Here is a 13,491-nt window from a genome sequence, read left to right as displayed (position 1 = left end):
AGCCCTGTCCGGCAGTGCATGCTGCTGCAGCAGACAGTTGTCTCTAATGTGCGCCAGGTATGGTGGCTGCACCTGTGGTCCCAGCTACTCAGGAGGCTGAGGCGGGAGTAGCCCGTGAGCCCAGGAGGTCGAGGCTGCAGTGAGCCATGATTGCACCACTGCACTCCAGCCTGGGAAACAGAGACCCTATCCCTAAGATAAAAAATAAAATTTAAAAATTGCTAATGTGATGAAAATGTAAAGCTTCAAAGTCTAAGACTCAACACTGAGAACAAAAATAAGGACATGCCAGGGTCCTGCCCACATGAAAGAATCACTCCAAGACGCAAAATCCAAGATGTGCTTCGTTTGGCCTCAATACTGAAGATGCCCGATCTTACTAAAGAAAAGATCAGCGCTCGAATCCTTACCCATAAATAATAATGACTTTTGTCAACCACCCCATCCCCAAGGCTTACCTATATTATACTGAGTTTTCTCATCCAGCAATTTTGAATAGGTGTTAATAAAATCAAGGTAGTTCTTGGGAGTGACATAGTTGCTGCGCCTCAATTTCTGTAGAAACTGTTTGCTGTAGTGGCCCACGGATTGGTGAACCAAGACAACATGCTTCACCACATTTTCTATATTTTCTGCCGGGATCATTGGATTATACCCTGAAGAGGAAGGAATAAAAAATGTTTTCTTTCTTTTACTTTTTCAACACAGGGTCTCATTCTGTTGCCCAGGCTGGAGTGCAGTGGCGTGATCATGGCTCACTGCAGCCTCCATCTCCTGGGCACAGGTGATCCTCCCACCTCAGCCTCCCAAGTAGCTGGGACTACAGGATGGGCCACCATGCCTGGGTAATTTTTTGTACTATTTTGTAGAGGTGAGGTTTCACCCATGTTGCCCAGGCTGGTCTCAACTCCTGAGCTAAAGCGATCGGTCCACCTCAGCCCCACAAAGTGCTGGGATTACAGGCGTGAGTCACCGCACCCGGCCATGCTTCTTAAGAAAGGAAAACAGGGATTCTTCAAAGAGTTAAATATAGAACTATTATATGACTCAACAATTCCACTCCTAGGTATATACCCCAAAGAACTGAAAAGCAGGGACACAAATGAATTCTTGCATGCCAACGTTTACTGTAGACTATCACAATAAGCAAAACGTGGAAAGACCCAAGCGTCCAGCAACGGAGGAATGGATGAACAAAATGTATCCTATCTATACCGGGGATAGTATTCACTTGTAAAAAGGAATGAAGTTCCGATGCTGAAACACGGATGAGCCTCAAAAACATGATGCTAATTGAAAGACGCCAGACACCAAAGGACAAACATTGCATGATTCCACTTATACGAACCCTCTCTAGAACAGGCAAATTCATACAGACAGAACATAGATTCGAGGTTGCCAGGGGCTGGAGGGAGGGGCGATGGGGAGTTCATGTTTAACGGGTATGGAGTTTCAGTTTGGGATGATGAAAAAGTTTTGGCAACAGATAGTGGTGTTGGTTTCACAACATTACGAATGTGATTAGTGCCACACGTACATTTCAAAATGCTTAAAATGGAAAATGTTATGTTACATATATTTTACTACAATAAAAAAATGATGTTAAAGTTTTTAATAGGACAAGAAAAGAATGGCTATCACTTATTGGTGGCTTTTCAGGCCACAGCAGTGATCCGTGCCAATCCTTCTTCTTTTTTTTTTTTTTTTTTTTGAGACAGGGTCTCACTCTGTTACCTAATTCCTTCCCTACTGTTAGGAAGCCCTGTCTTCCCTAAAGGCCAAGACACCATGGCAGAAGGGCCTTGGGTTTTCAGAAGCGATCACCACGTCTAACTCTGCCCTGTTGCTCCCCTCGCCTGCCCGGGGACTGGGTGGGCTTATTTGGTTACCCACCGCTGGATGACACCCAGCACATATCAGCAAAGGTGGGCCTTCCTACACACCCGCTGAAAGAATGAATGATGGCTTCCAGTGTCAAGATCACACCACCTGGATTATCTGATAGGTTTTAAATGCATTCAGCTCAAAGCAGAGAATGTCTCATATTAAAATGGAGGAAGGAAAGACAGATTGAAAGTACCGATTAATCCAGATTCTGCAGAGCTGGTCCTGAGTTACTCCGGGATTAGCAAAACACAGCCCCAGGGCCCATTTTACAGTGTGCAGGAAAAACTGTGCCTCACAAATATCTGTGCCTTTGGGCATAGTCATCTCAATTCCAGGGAATATATTCTCTCTCTCTCTCTCTCTCTCTCTCTCTCTGTGTGTGTGTGTGTGTGTGTGTGTGTGTGTGTGTGTGTGTGTGTGTGTGAGATAAAGTCTCACTGTGCCTCCCAGGATGGAGAGCAGTGGCACGAACTCGGCTCACTGCAACCTCTGCCTCCTGGGCTCAAGCAATTCTCATGGCTCAGCCTCCTGAGTAGCTGGGATTACAGGTGCCCACCACCACATCCAGCTAATTTTTGTAAATATGGGGTTTCACCATTTTGCCCAGGCTGGTCTCGAACTCCTGGGCTCAAGTGATCCACCTGCCTCAGCCTCCCAAAGTGCTGGGATTACAGGTGTGAGCCACTGCGCCTGGCCTCCAGGGAGTATATTCTAAGGACAAAAAAGTTCTAAGCAAATTCTAGGCAGCATTATTTATGATGCTGAATCACTGAATACTGAAAGCAAACACAAGCACTTCACACATGGAAACGGCAAATATGCCTCTGAGAACGAGGGGACATCTATATTGGGGCTGGCCAACTACGGGCCAAAGGACAAATCCAGCCCGCCCCATGTTTTTGTAAATAAAGTGTTATTGAATCACAGCCATAGCGATTCATTTACGTATTGTCTATGACTGCTTTCATGATAAAATGGCAGAATTGAGTAGTTGCGAAAAAGCTGTAAATATTTACCATCTGGACCTGAGATATATCATCAGAAAAGAGTCATTCTCTTAGCCCCTTTTCCCCCAAAACTGCATTATGATTAAAGTTATGATTTCTTCTTATATATAGGAACATTTATTTATTTATTATTGAGTACAGATTTAGAAGGTTGAAACTATTTTCAAGGTTACCCAGTGTCATTCATCATAAATCTGCTCAAGTTAGGTTGAAAGAAAAAGATGTTCCCTGAAGACAGACTTCCTTTCTTATTCAAACATTAAAATTAATATCCAAGGCCTTAGGTGTCTGAAACGCTAGAAATTCAATGAGAATGCAGAATGTTTGCTGAATTGTCCTTGGAGCATTCTTTGGATAGAGGCCAGCACGTTTTCTACAAAGAGCCAAACAGTACTCATACGGTCTCTGTTGCAATTATTCAGCTTTGCAGTTGTAGCATAAAAGCAGCCAGAAACAATATGTTAATTAATGAGTGAGTCTGTGTACCAATAAAACTTTATTTACTAAAACAAGTAAGGGGCCAACTAGACAGCAGACCATGGTTTTGCCAACTGCTGCTGTGGAGAACACCTAATCAATTTTTATCCTAAATTGTCCTTGCTAAGTCTCCTGAAATGTCTTTGGACTAAAACACCAAATATAAACCAAAAACATACTAACAAAATTGAAAGCCATTTGTTACCATAGGGTTTTCCAGTGAAGAAATCTACAAGACCAGAATTCAAAGTCAGAAAAGGGAAAATAAATTGCTTTGTTTTATCAATAATGCAGTTCCCATAACAGCTGTGACTTACCTAGAAAGGACTTTGCAACCGCATGGAGGGCTTGGGGAGGCCAGGGCATGAACCAGTCAATACCAGTGTTATTTACCATACCTTGAAAGGAAAGAGAGATTAAAAAGATGCTCCCAGCCTGGGCAATGTGGCGAGACCCTGTCTCTACAAAAAATACAAAAATCAGGGCCGGGTGTGGTGGCTCACACCTGTAATCCCAGCACTTTGGGAGGCCAAAGCGGGTGGATCATTTGAGGTCAGGAGTTCAAGACCAGCCTGGACAACATGGCAAAACTCCATCTCTACTAAAAATACAAAAATTAGCCGGGCAGTAGTGGTGCGCACCTGTAATCCCAGCTACTCAGGAGGCTGAGGTGAGAGAATCGCTTGAACCCGAGAGGTGGAGGTTGTGGTGAGCCAAGATCGCACCACTGCACTCCAGTCTGGGCAACAGAGTGAGACCCTGTCTCAAAGAAAAAAAAATCAGCCAGGCAGTGTGGTGGTGTGCGCCTATAGTCCCAGCCACTAGGGAGGCTGAGGTGAGAGGCTCATTTGAGCCCAGGAGGTCGAGGCTGCAGTGACTATGATGGTGCCACTGCACTCTAATCTGGGCGACAGAGCGAGATTCTGTCTCAAAAAAAAAAAAAAAAAAAGGATGCTCATTCTGCAACCCTGAGACACTCAAGAACATGGATGCCATCTTCAATAGCCAACAAGTTGGTGAATGAGCCAGATGTGTCCAAATCTAGTTCATCAAAAGCAGAGTTTCTCACCCTTGGCGCTATTGACATCTGGGCTCTAATCCTTTGTGGCAGCAGCTGGCTGTGCACTGTAGGATGCTTCACAGCATCCCTGGCTTCTACCCACTAGATGCCAGTACTACACTGCACGCTCCCCGGGGGTGTGACGACCAAAAATGTCTCCAGGCATTGCCAAGAGTCCCCTAGAAGACAACCTCCCCCGCCCCTGCCCCGCCCATTAGGAACCTGTGCTCTAAAGGCTGGCATGAGGCTGGTGGAATTTTCCCAAATGGAAGGAAGCGGGGAGCCACCGTCCATGCACTGCGGGCCTCACATGGAGGAGCATGGGTACATCCTCCTGTCAGAGGGACATCACTCACGCCCACTGGCACCTAGAAGGGGCAGTGAGCCCCAAGCTACAGTGCAGAGCCCACATTTCCACCTAATGGCCGTGTCTTGTTTTGCTTTGCTGGGGGAACCTGGAGAGGTGTGGACAGACCCTCAGCCACACACTCTGCCAAAGCAGGGGAAATGGGTTCACAGGCTCCACCGCGGGTACCTGGGAAGTTTCTGCACCAGGTCCTCAGGGTGTCCCCCACTGGCGACATGCCCAGGACAATGTGCAGGTTATTTGCACTTTTGTTCACGAAGTACTGCCACACGGACTCCTTGGCCGGCCCCATGCCTTGCTTCAGAGCTTCCTGTCCAATCTGACTCAGGATAGACTCCTTCTCCTCTTCAGAAAAAAGCGCAGGTACAATTCCTGGAAAAGGAAGACATGCTGGTGATCTCTCTGAGTCCCAGGGTCATGACCGCTCTAAGTGCTGACTGAGTGATGGAAGGTGTGGAAAGATCAGCAGGTGCTGAGTCCAGAGAGCAGCGTGTGGGCCTGACCTGAGACCCGAGGCTCCGTGCCACCTCGTGGCAAGCCCTTAGAGCCTCCAGCTCCTGTCTGTCAAACGGGGATCCTAGATGCCGCCAGCTCACCTGGGAGGATGACCGTGAGCATCCCAGGGAGCATACAGAGCATGAGGAGGCCTCACTTGCCTGTAACTCCGAAGCAGGGATTCTCAGCTGGGATTTGCCCCCAGGAAACACTGGGCCATGTCTGGAGATATTTCTGCTTGTTGCAAGGGAGGTTGCTACTGGCATCTAATAGGTCAAGGCCAGGGATGCTGCTGAACCTCCCACAGTGCCCAGGAGAGCCCCACCACAACAAAGAACAGCCCAGCCCCAAATGTCAACGGCACGTGGTCGAGAAACCCTGGCTACGTGGACTTCTTTTTTCCTATATCTACGCCGTTTCAAATTATGCAATACATTTTATGCCATCTCTGACGTTCTCCTGTGCAGGGAAGAGTTAACGTGGCAGGCCACGGCTGCTCACCTCTGAAAGGCACCTGGGAACTTAGTTTCCTTAAGAGCTTCCTCCCCGATTCACTGACAAGAGTGGCCCAATATGGGATGTGGTTTGGATCTGCGTCCACACCAAATCTCAGGTTGAATTGTAATCCCCAGTGTTACAGGTGGGGCCTGGTGGGAGGTGACTGGATGATGGGGGCAGATCTCTCATGGATGGTTTAGCACCATCCCCTTAGTGCTGTTCTTGTGAGCGTGAGTGAGTTCTCGTGAGATCTGGTTGTTTGAAAGTGTGTGGCCCCTCCCCCAACCTTGCTCCTACTCTGGCCATGGGAGGTGCCTGCTCCCCCTTCACCTTCTGCCATGACTGTAAGTTTCCTGAGGCCTCCCCAGAAATCAGCACCATGCTTCCTGTACAGCTCGCGGCACTGTGAGCCACATGAACCTCTTTTCTTTATAAAAAACCAGTCTAAGGTATTTCTTTATAGCAATGCAAGAACAGCCTAACATTGTGCCCACACTGCTTGGGTATGCAACATATTCTATGCTGACTACCCGCTCTCCCTCCGGGCATCCGGGATTTTGGCACATGCCAGGTAGAGGTGCCTACATGAGCAGCCCCAAGGAAATCCCGGAGCACTGAGTCTCCAACTAGCTCCCCTGGTGGGCAGTACTTCACACAAGTTGCCACAACTCAATGTTGGGGGATTAAGCATGTCCTGTGTGGCTCCCCGGGGAGAGGACTCTGAGGCTTGAGACTGGTCTTCCCTAGGGTCCCCCATGCACTTTTTCCCTCTGCTGATGTTGCTCTGTGTCCTTTTGCTGTAATGACTCACAGCCATGAGCAGGACCACATGCTGAGTCCTGCGAGTCCTCCTAGCAAGTCACGGAGCTGGGGATGGTCTTGGGGATATTCAACAAGGGAGAGGGATCCCTCCCTTGGCAGGGAGCCCAAGACTCCCAAAAGACAAAGAGGAACTTGCTCCCTGTGCTCTGCCTGCCCTCTCAGTCTCTTCCTCCCGGGGCTCTGCCTGCCCTCTCAGTCTCTCACTCGCTCCCGGGGCCCCGCCTGCCCTCTCAGTCTCTCGCTCCCCGTGCTCCGCCTGCCCTCTCAGTCTCTGCTCGTTCCTCTTCCACCTGAACTCAGTGCTGGGCTCTCCCTGGATGGTTCACTCGGGTCCCACCACATGTCAGTGACTCTGAAATTGACGTCCCCACCCTAGGCTCCTATTCTGAGAACCAGACTCATGTACACACTGCCTATGTATTACGGTTGAAGTTGCATGTCGCCCTGAAAAAGATATACTGAAGTCCCCAAAGTAGCTCAGACTGTGACTTTATTTGGAAATTGTCTATACAGAGATAATCAAGTTGAAATGAGGTCATTGAGATGGGCCCTAATGCAATATGACAGGTACCCTTATAAAGGAGGGAAATCTGGACACAAAGACAGACAGCACACAAGGGGAAGGCCACGTGACAACGAAGACAGGGACCGGAGTTCTGTGCCTACAAGCCAAGGAACACCAAAGACTGTCAGCAGCCACCAGCAACACAGATTCCCCCACCCAGAGCTCAGAAGGAACGGGCTCTGCCGACACCGTGATCTTGGGCTCCTGGCCTCCAGAACTGTGAGAGTAGATTTCTATTGTTTTAAGCCACCCAGTTTGTGGCATTTTGTGACGGCAGCCCCAGCAAACTAATACGCTATATGACATCACATTCGGATTCTCATCTAGTGCAGCAAACTCAACACGCTCCTAATGCTGCAAGCCCAGAACTGGTCTTCCTCATCTCAGCAAATGGAAGCACTGATCACTCATTCCACCAGAAACCTGGGAGTCACCCTTGATACCCCTCCCCCAACCTACAGCCAAATCGATCGAAGTCCTGTTGGCTCTGCCTCCTGAATACCTCGTGAATCCACCCACTTCTCTCTGTCCCCAGTGCCCCACCCTCCTCCAATCGCTGTCACTTCCTGCCTACACTGCAGGGGTAGCTCCAAACTGGACGTCCCTCTCCCACTCCTGTTCCCCTCTAATCTCGTCCCCACGGGGCACTGGAGGGATCTTTTAAAAACATAAATCTTGGCTGGGTGCAGTGGCTCACGCCTGTAATCTCAACACCTTGGGAAGGTGAGGCAGGAAAAACACTAGAGCCCAGGAGTTCAAGACCAGCCTGGGCAATGCAGCAAGACTCCACCTCTTAAAAAAAAAAGTGTTGTTTTTTTTTTTAATCAGCTGGTTGTGGTGAGATGCATCTGTAGTCCCAGCTACTCGAAAGGCTGGGACAGGAAGATTGTGTAAGCCCAGGAGTTGGAAGCTACAATGAGCTATGATCATGCCGCTGCATTCTGGCCTGGGCAACAGAGTAAGACCCTGTCTCTGAAATAATTAATTAATTAAATCTAAAAAATTAAAAAACCCATAAATCTGGACTACGTCATTGCACTGAGAATAAAATCTTATCTCCTATAAATGACCTACAAGGTTCCACGCCATAGACCCCCTCCACCTCGTCCTGATCCCTGCACAACAGCCCTCTAAAGGTGTCCATGGCATCCTAAGCCCAGGAACCGGCCAATGGGTTTCTTTATGTTTCCTGCAAAAAGGACTCTGTGGATGTGACGCAGCCAAGGATGGTGGGATGGAGCGCGTGCTCTCAATTACCCAGGTGGGCTGGAGACAATCACAGGGGTCCCCACAAGAGAGAAGCAGCTGAGTTTGCATCAGGATGACAGAAGCAGAGACTGGAAGGATGAGAGCCAGCGAGCTAAAGAGCCAAGAAACGGGTGGCCTGAAGCAGTTGGAAGAGACAGGGAAACAGAGTGTCCCCAGGAAGCTCTGGAAGGAACCAGCCCCACCAACACCCTGATTTTAACCCCTTAAGACCCTTTTCTGATTTCTGACCTCCAGGCGCATAGGGGAATAAATCCGTGCTGTTTGGGGAAATTTGCTACAGCAGCCATAGGGAGTGTGATCATACAGCATCTCTCAGGCCTCAGCTGAAAAGTCTCTACAGTGACGCCTTCCCTGTCTGCCCTGAGATGCTCCTGCCCACACTCTCTCTCACAGCACCTCCCCTTTGCACTCACGGCACTTACCACAATCTGCAATTGCTGTATCTCTTCGTGTATTTGTTGTTGTCGTTAACCAGTCCACTCACACGCTGAAATGTATGCTCCAAGGAGGGCAGAGGTCATGACCATCTTATTCCCTACCAAACCCAGTGTCTGGAATAAACACTGTGGAATAAATCCAGGTGGATGACCCGATCCCCCCTCTCAAGGAGCCGACAACCCACTGAAACAGACGCGACTTAAAACGCAATGATCAAAATGCAGCAAACATACACTTAAAATGTTGTGCATTTCCCTGTACATAAATTTTACATCAAAAGAAAACACTAAACAAAACTTGAACTCTAGATAGTGGCACGCAGAAGCATTTAGCGGGGAGAGCAGTGATGTTGCAATTGACTCTGAAACGCATCTAAAAACGAGAAGGGCGGAAGCAGGGAGGGAGGGAAAGCTGTTTACATGCGTGGCAGAGCAAGTGCAGCAAGGCGAGAATGGAGGGATCTAGATGGCATGCCGGCAGATGTTCACAGAAAAAATTCTTTCAGCCTCACTGTTATGTTAGAAATTTTTTATAGTAAATGCTGGGAGGCTGGGGCTCAATGAATAACACAGCAATACAATAATGAATATGGTCAGGTGCTGAAACAAACAAGCAATCGATGAAATAGGTCCCTGGGAAAGAAAGGAGGTCCCTGTAAGCCATTAGGCCAGACAAAGTCAGCACGGATCTTTGCAGGGCCCCAGGGTAGACAAGATAACAACACGGTAAAGTGGTTGTGAGCGTGGCTAAGATGCTAAAAATCCTGGGTTCGAGTCCCACCTCAGTGCCTTCCCAGCAAGGTGCCCTTGGATAAGGTAGGTGGCATCTCTAGTAGATTTCTGGGGCAGCCATGACTAATTACCCCAAAGCGAGTGGCTTCAGACAAGAAATACAGACACCGACTCTCTTGCAGTTCTGGAGGCCTGAAATCAAGGTCTCAGGGTAACCTGCCAAAAGCTCCAAGGGAAAAATCCTTCTTTGCCTCCTCTGGCTTCTGGTGGCTCCAGGTGTCCCGTGACTTGTGGGAATCTTTATGGGACCTTATTCTCTGTGTCTCAAATCTCCCTCTGCCTTCTCTTATAAGGACAGCTGTCACTGGATTTAGGACCCACCCTAAATCCAGGAAGGCACTTCAACATCTTTAATTTAATTACATCTGCAAAGACTCTTTTTCTTACAAAGGTCTCATTCTCAAGACCCAGGGGTTTAGGATGTGCCTTTTAGAGGGCCACCGTTCAGCCCTCTACAGGGGCCTCAATTTCCTCAGCTGTGAAATGAGGATGTTAATGGTACCTTCCCTATTAGGTTTGATTGTTTTTCAGTTGTTTTTGTTTTTTTTTTTTTCTTTTTGGAGACAGGGTCTCACTCTGTTGCCCAGGCTGGAGTGCAATAACATGATCATGACTTACCGCAGCCTCAACCTCCCAGGCTCAAGCAATCCTCCTGCCCCTCCTGAGTAGCTGGAACTACAGGCTCATGCCATCATGCCTGGCTAACTTCTTAAAAATATTTTTGTGCCAGGCACGGTGGCTCACGCCTGTAATCCCAGCACTTTGGGAGGCCGAGGCAGGTGGATCACAAGGTCAGGAGATCGAGACCATCTTGGCTAACACGGTGAAACCCCGTCTCTACTGAAAATACAAAAAATTAGCCGGGCATGGTGGTGGGTGCCTGTAGTCCCAGCTACTCGGGAGGCTGAGGCAGGAGAATAGTGTGAACCCAGGAGGCGGAGCTTGCAGTGAGCCGAGATCACGCCACTGCACTCCAGCCTGGAAGACAGAACGAGACTCTATCTAAAAAAAAAAAAAGAAAAAAAAAATTTGTAAAGACGGGGTCTCAAACTCCTGGGCTCAAGCTATCCTCCCTCCTTGGCCTCCCAGAGTGCTGGGATCACAGGCAGGAGGCACCACACCTGGCCTCTCATCAAGTTTTTGTGGAGACGGGAATGTATGATGCACACTTAGCACAGCCCGGGGCACGGCCAGATGCCCAGACACCACCTGTTCTTACTGCAAGGATACTGCCATCATCGCAGACGGAGAGAAGGGGGCACACTCGGGAGACTCCAGGACAGGAGGAGCCAAGGAAGATAATGAGACCTATCTCAGGGGCCGCCATGAGGGAGGAACAGGTACACCCGCACAGGGCTACCCACAGTGTCTGGAGGTGGTAACTGCTGAAGAAAGTGACCTCCCTTAAGAGCTGAGCGGGGTGTTGGCCACAGCGGGCGCCAGCCTTGGCTGTACCTGAGGTCAGCATGTTGTTGATGAGCTCCAGGAAGCCCTCCTCAGCCACGTGGGCATCCGTGAACAGAAAGATCATCGCTTTGTTCTCGATCCCAAGTTTCAAATAAAGGCTCTTCAGGTCTTCCCGGAAATTGTTCTCCGAGTAGCCTCGGCTCAGCAGGATCTCAAACACCTGCGATGCAGACACAGAGCACATGGGCGTCACCACCACCAGCCTCCCTTCCCTGCGGACTCCGGGGTGGGGACACTGGAGGAGAGTGCAGAGGGCGTGGGTCTGTCCAAGCTCGAGGAAGTAGGTCAGGAAAGAAAAGTCTGGAAGGGACTCCCTGTCATGAAACGGAGGAGGGGGAAGCCCCATGAGCCCAGCAACAGAGGAAAGGGGAGAAGAATGTACCCCAAGGTGACCGCCAGCCACATACTGCAGTTTACAGAAAATCAGACCCTGTGGGAAGACGCACACAGGGAGAAATAAGCAGGCACTTTAACTTCGTGACAGGAAATCAATGTACACACGAAATTGATGTAAATGTGAATAAGGACATAAGTTTAAAGCACGCTTTTTCTGCTCAAGTGTTTCTTTTAGCTCAGAAGCAGAAATTAAAACTTTCATTGCAACCAGCGACTGTCAGAAACATGGCAGATTTCCAGGAACGGAGAGATCTCTCTCTGTTCCCTACCTCCCTCAACCCTATGCATTGACACACACGCTTCACTCACACTGTCACACTCACACAGTCATTCCCACATGTTCACACTCAGCCACACACTCACTTGCACCCTGGCATGCACTAGAACACATGCTCACACACACACACACGTGCACACACACACACACACACGCGCAACGCAACCAGGATGCCTTCTGGCCAATAGACTCTGGTCTCCAGTTCTGCCTGTCGCCTGCAAACCTTCCTCACCCCTCCCGAGTGCAGCCGCCTCCCCTCCCCAGCAGCTCCTGGCACTACTCTCTGAACACCTGTTCTGACCCCACTACCCAACCCTCGCCACTTCCTAGGGCCCAGACACAGCCCTGTGTGTCCTCAACCTCCTCCAGATCTCTGTCCCTCAACATCCTCTCTGCTGTTCCTCGAGGCGCTACTTTAGGGGGAAATGCCTCAGATTTACCTGGACAAATCAACAGAAAAAAAATAATAAAACTTTCCAGTGGGGAATGCCTTGTCCTACAGAAAAATGTGGAAAACAATTGCAAAACAGTTATATTTTAACAATGAATGATTTCAATTATGTATTTCATCAGATTTAAAGCTAGATCAAGCATATTAGTTTTTCCCTTTTTTACAAATACCTCAAACAAAAGGCCAATATTTGTGAAATTTTGGAAGCTGGATTCATTGAATGAACTGTGATTGCTCTCCTATATAAAGAGTTCTCACAACTCAATAAGTATATAAAGGGGCAATACACAAAAGAGAAAAGGTAAATGTCCAAAAAATGTATAAAAGGATATTCAAACTTTACTATTAATTGGAGAAAGGATCATTTAAACTGCAATATTTTCCACCTATAATCTTGACAAATATCAGCATGACAATATCTAGTATTGGCAAGAATATGTGAAAACAGACACTGCCAGTTGCATAAATTAGCATAATCCTTTGTGGTGGGGTGATTGGTTGTTAATAAGGACACTTTTTTCCTTTCCTTCTGTCCTGCATCCCCAGGTCCTTTCCACTCCAAAGAGGCAAACTCCATATGAGTTTAGGTCCAACCTTCCCAGTGCGAAATCTGGTGCCAGGCAACCAAAGCCGTAAAAGAGCATATACCCTTTAACCTGCCAACTTACCAATCTCTAAAGAAAGTGATCCTATGGGGAAAAAAAAATGAACAATATTCAAAGATATATAAACAAAGGTGTTCATCACTGCACTGTTAGTAATAAGAAAACAAGGACAAAGCTAAATGCCCGCCATTGGAAATGGTTATGTGTGGCATATCCAAACAATAGAATACTGTCCAGCGCTTCCAAAGACAATGTAAATATGTATTTATTGACTTGGAAAGACGCAGTGACACAGTGGGGAAATATTACATAAGTTATATATGACATTAACCCATTGCTGGTAAGAAGGAAATACGTTTGTGTATGAATGCACATATGGTCCCTGACTTCCTCTGGTTCAACTTAGAACTTTTTGACTTTGCCATGGCGCAAAAGTGCTACACTTTCAGCACACTCCTCAACTTAACGATGGGGTCACATCCAGATAAACCCATTGTAAGTTGAATATATAAATCAAAAGTGCATTTTCAGCTTATAATATTTTCAACTTATGATGGGTTTATTGAGACAGCCCTATTGTAAGTTGAAAAGTGTACATTATTCCGTTGGTTCCCAGACC

The 13,491-nt window shown here is 48.0% G+C and overlaps 1 protein-coding gene across 1 annotated transcript in view; it reads right to left on the bottom strand.

Moving 5' to 3' along the window:
* Window positions 1-13,491, bottom strand: part of DNAH10 (dynein axonemal heavy chain 10) — a 174,117-nt gene that overhangs the window by 36,911 nt on the left and 123,715 nt on the right. Inside the window, exons 52-55 of the mRNA XM_054663807.2 lie at window positions 11,132-11,303; window positions 4,967-5,170; window positions 3,689-3,769; window positions 459-656 (exon numbers count right to left, since the gene is read on the bottom strand). Coding sequence (XP_054519782.2) covers window positions 459-656; window positions 3,689-3,769; window positions 4,967-5,170; window positions 11,132-11,303 — 655 coding nt within the window. The remainder of the gene's footprint in view (window positions 1-458; window positions 657-3,688; window positions 3,770-4,966; window positions 5,171-11,131; window positions 11,304-13,491) is intronic.

The sequence above is a fragment of the Pan troglodytes genome, chromosome 10 (genome assembly GCF_028858775.2).
Source record: "Pan troglodytes isolate AG18354 chromosome 10, NHGRI_mPanTro3-v2.0_pri, whole genome shotgun sequence".
NCBI lineage: Eukaryota > Metazoa > Chordata > Mammalia > Primates > Hominidae > Pan > Pan troglodytes.
Note: the sequence above shows the minus strand (reverse complement) of the source record. Positions and strands in the feature narration are given on the sequence as shown.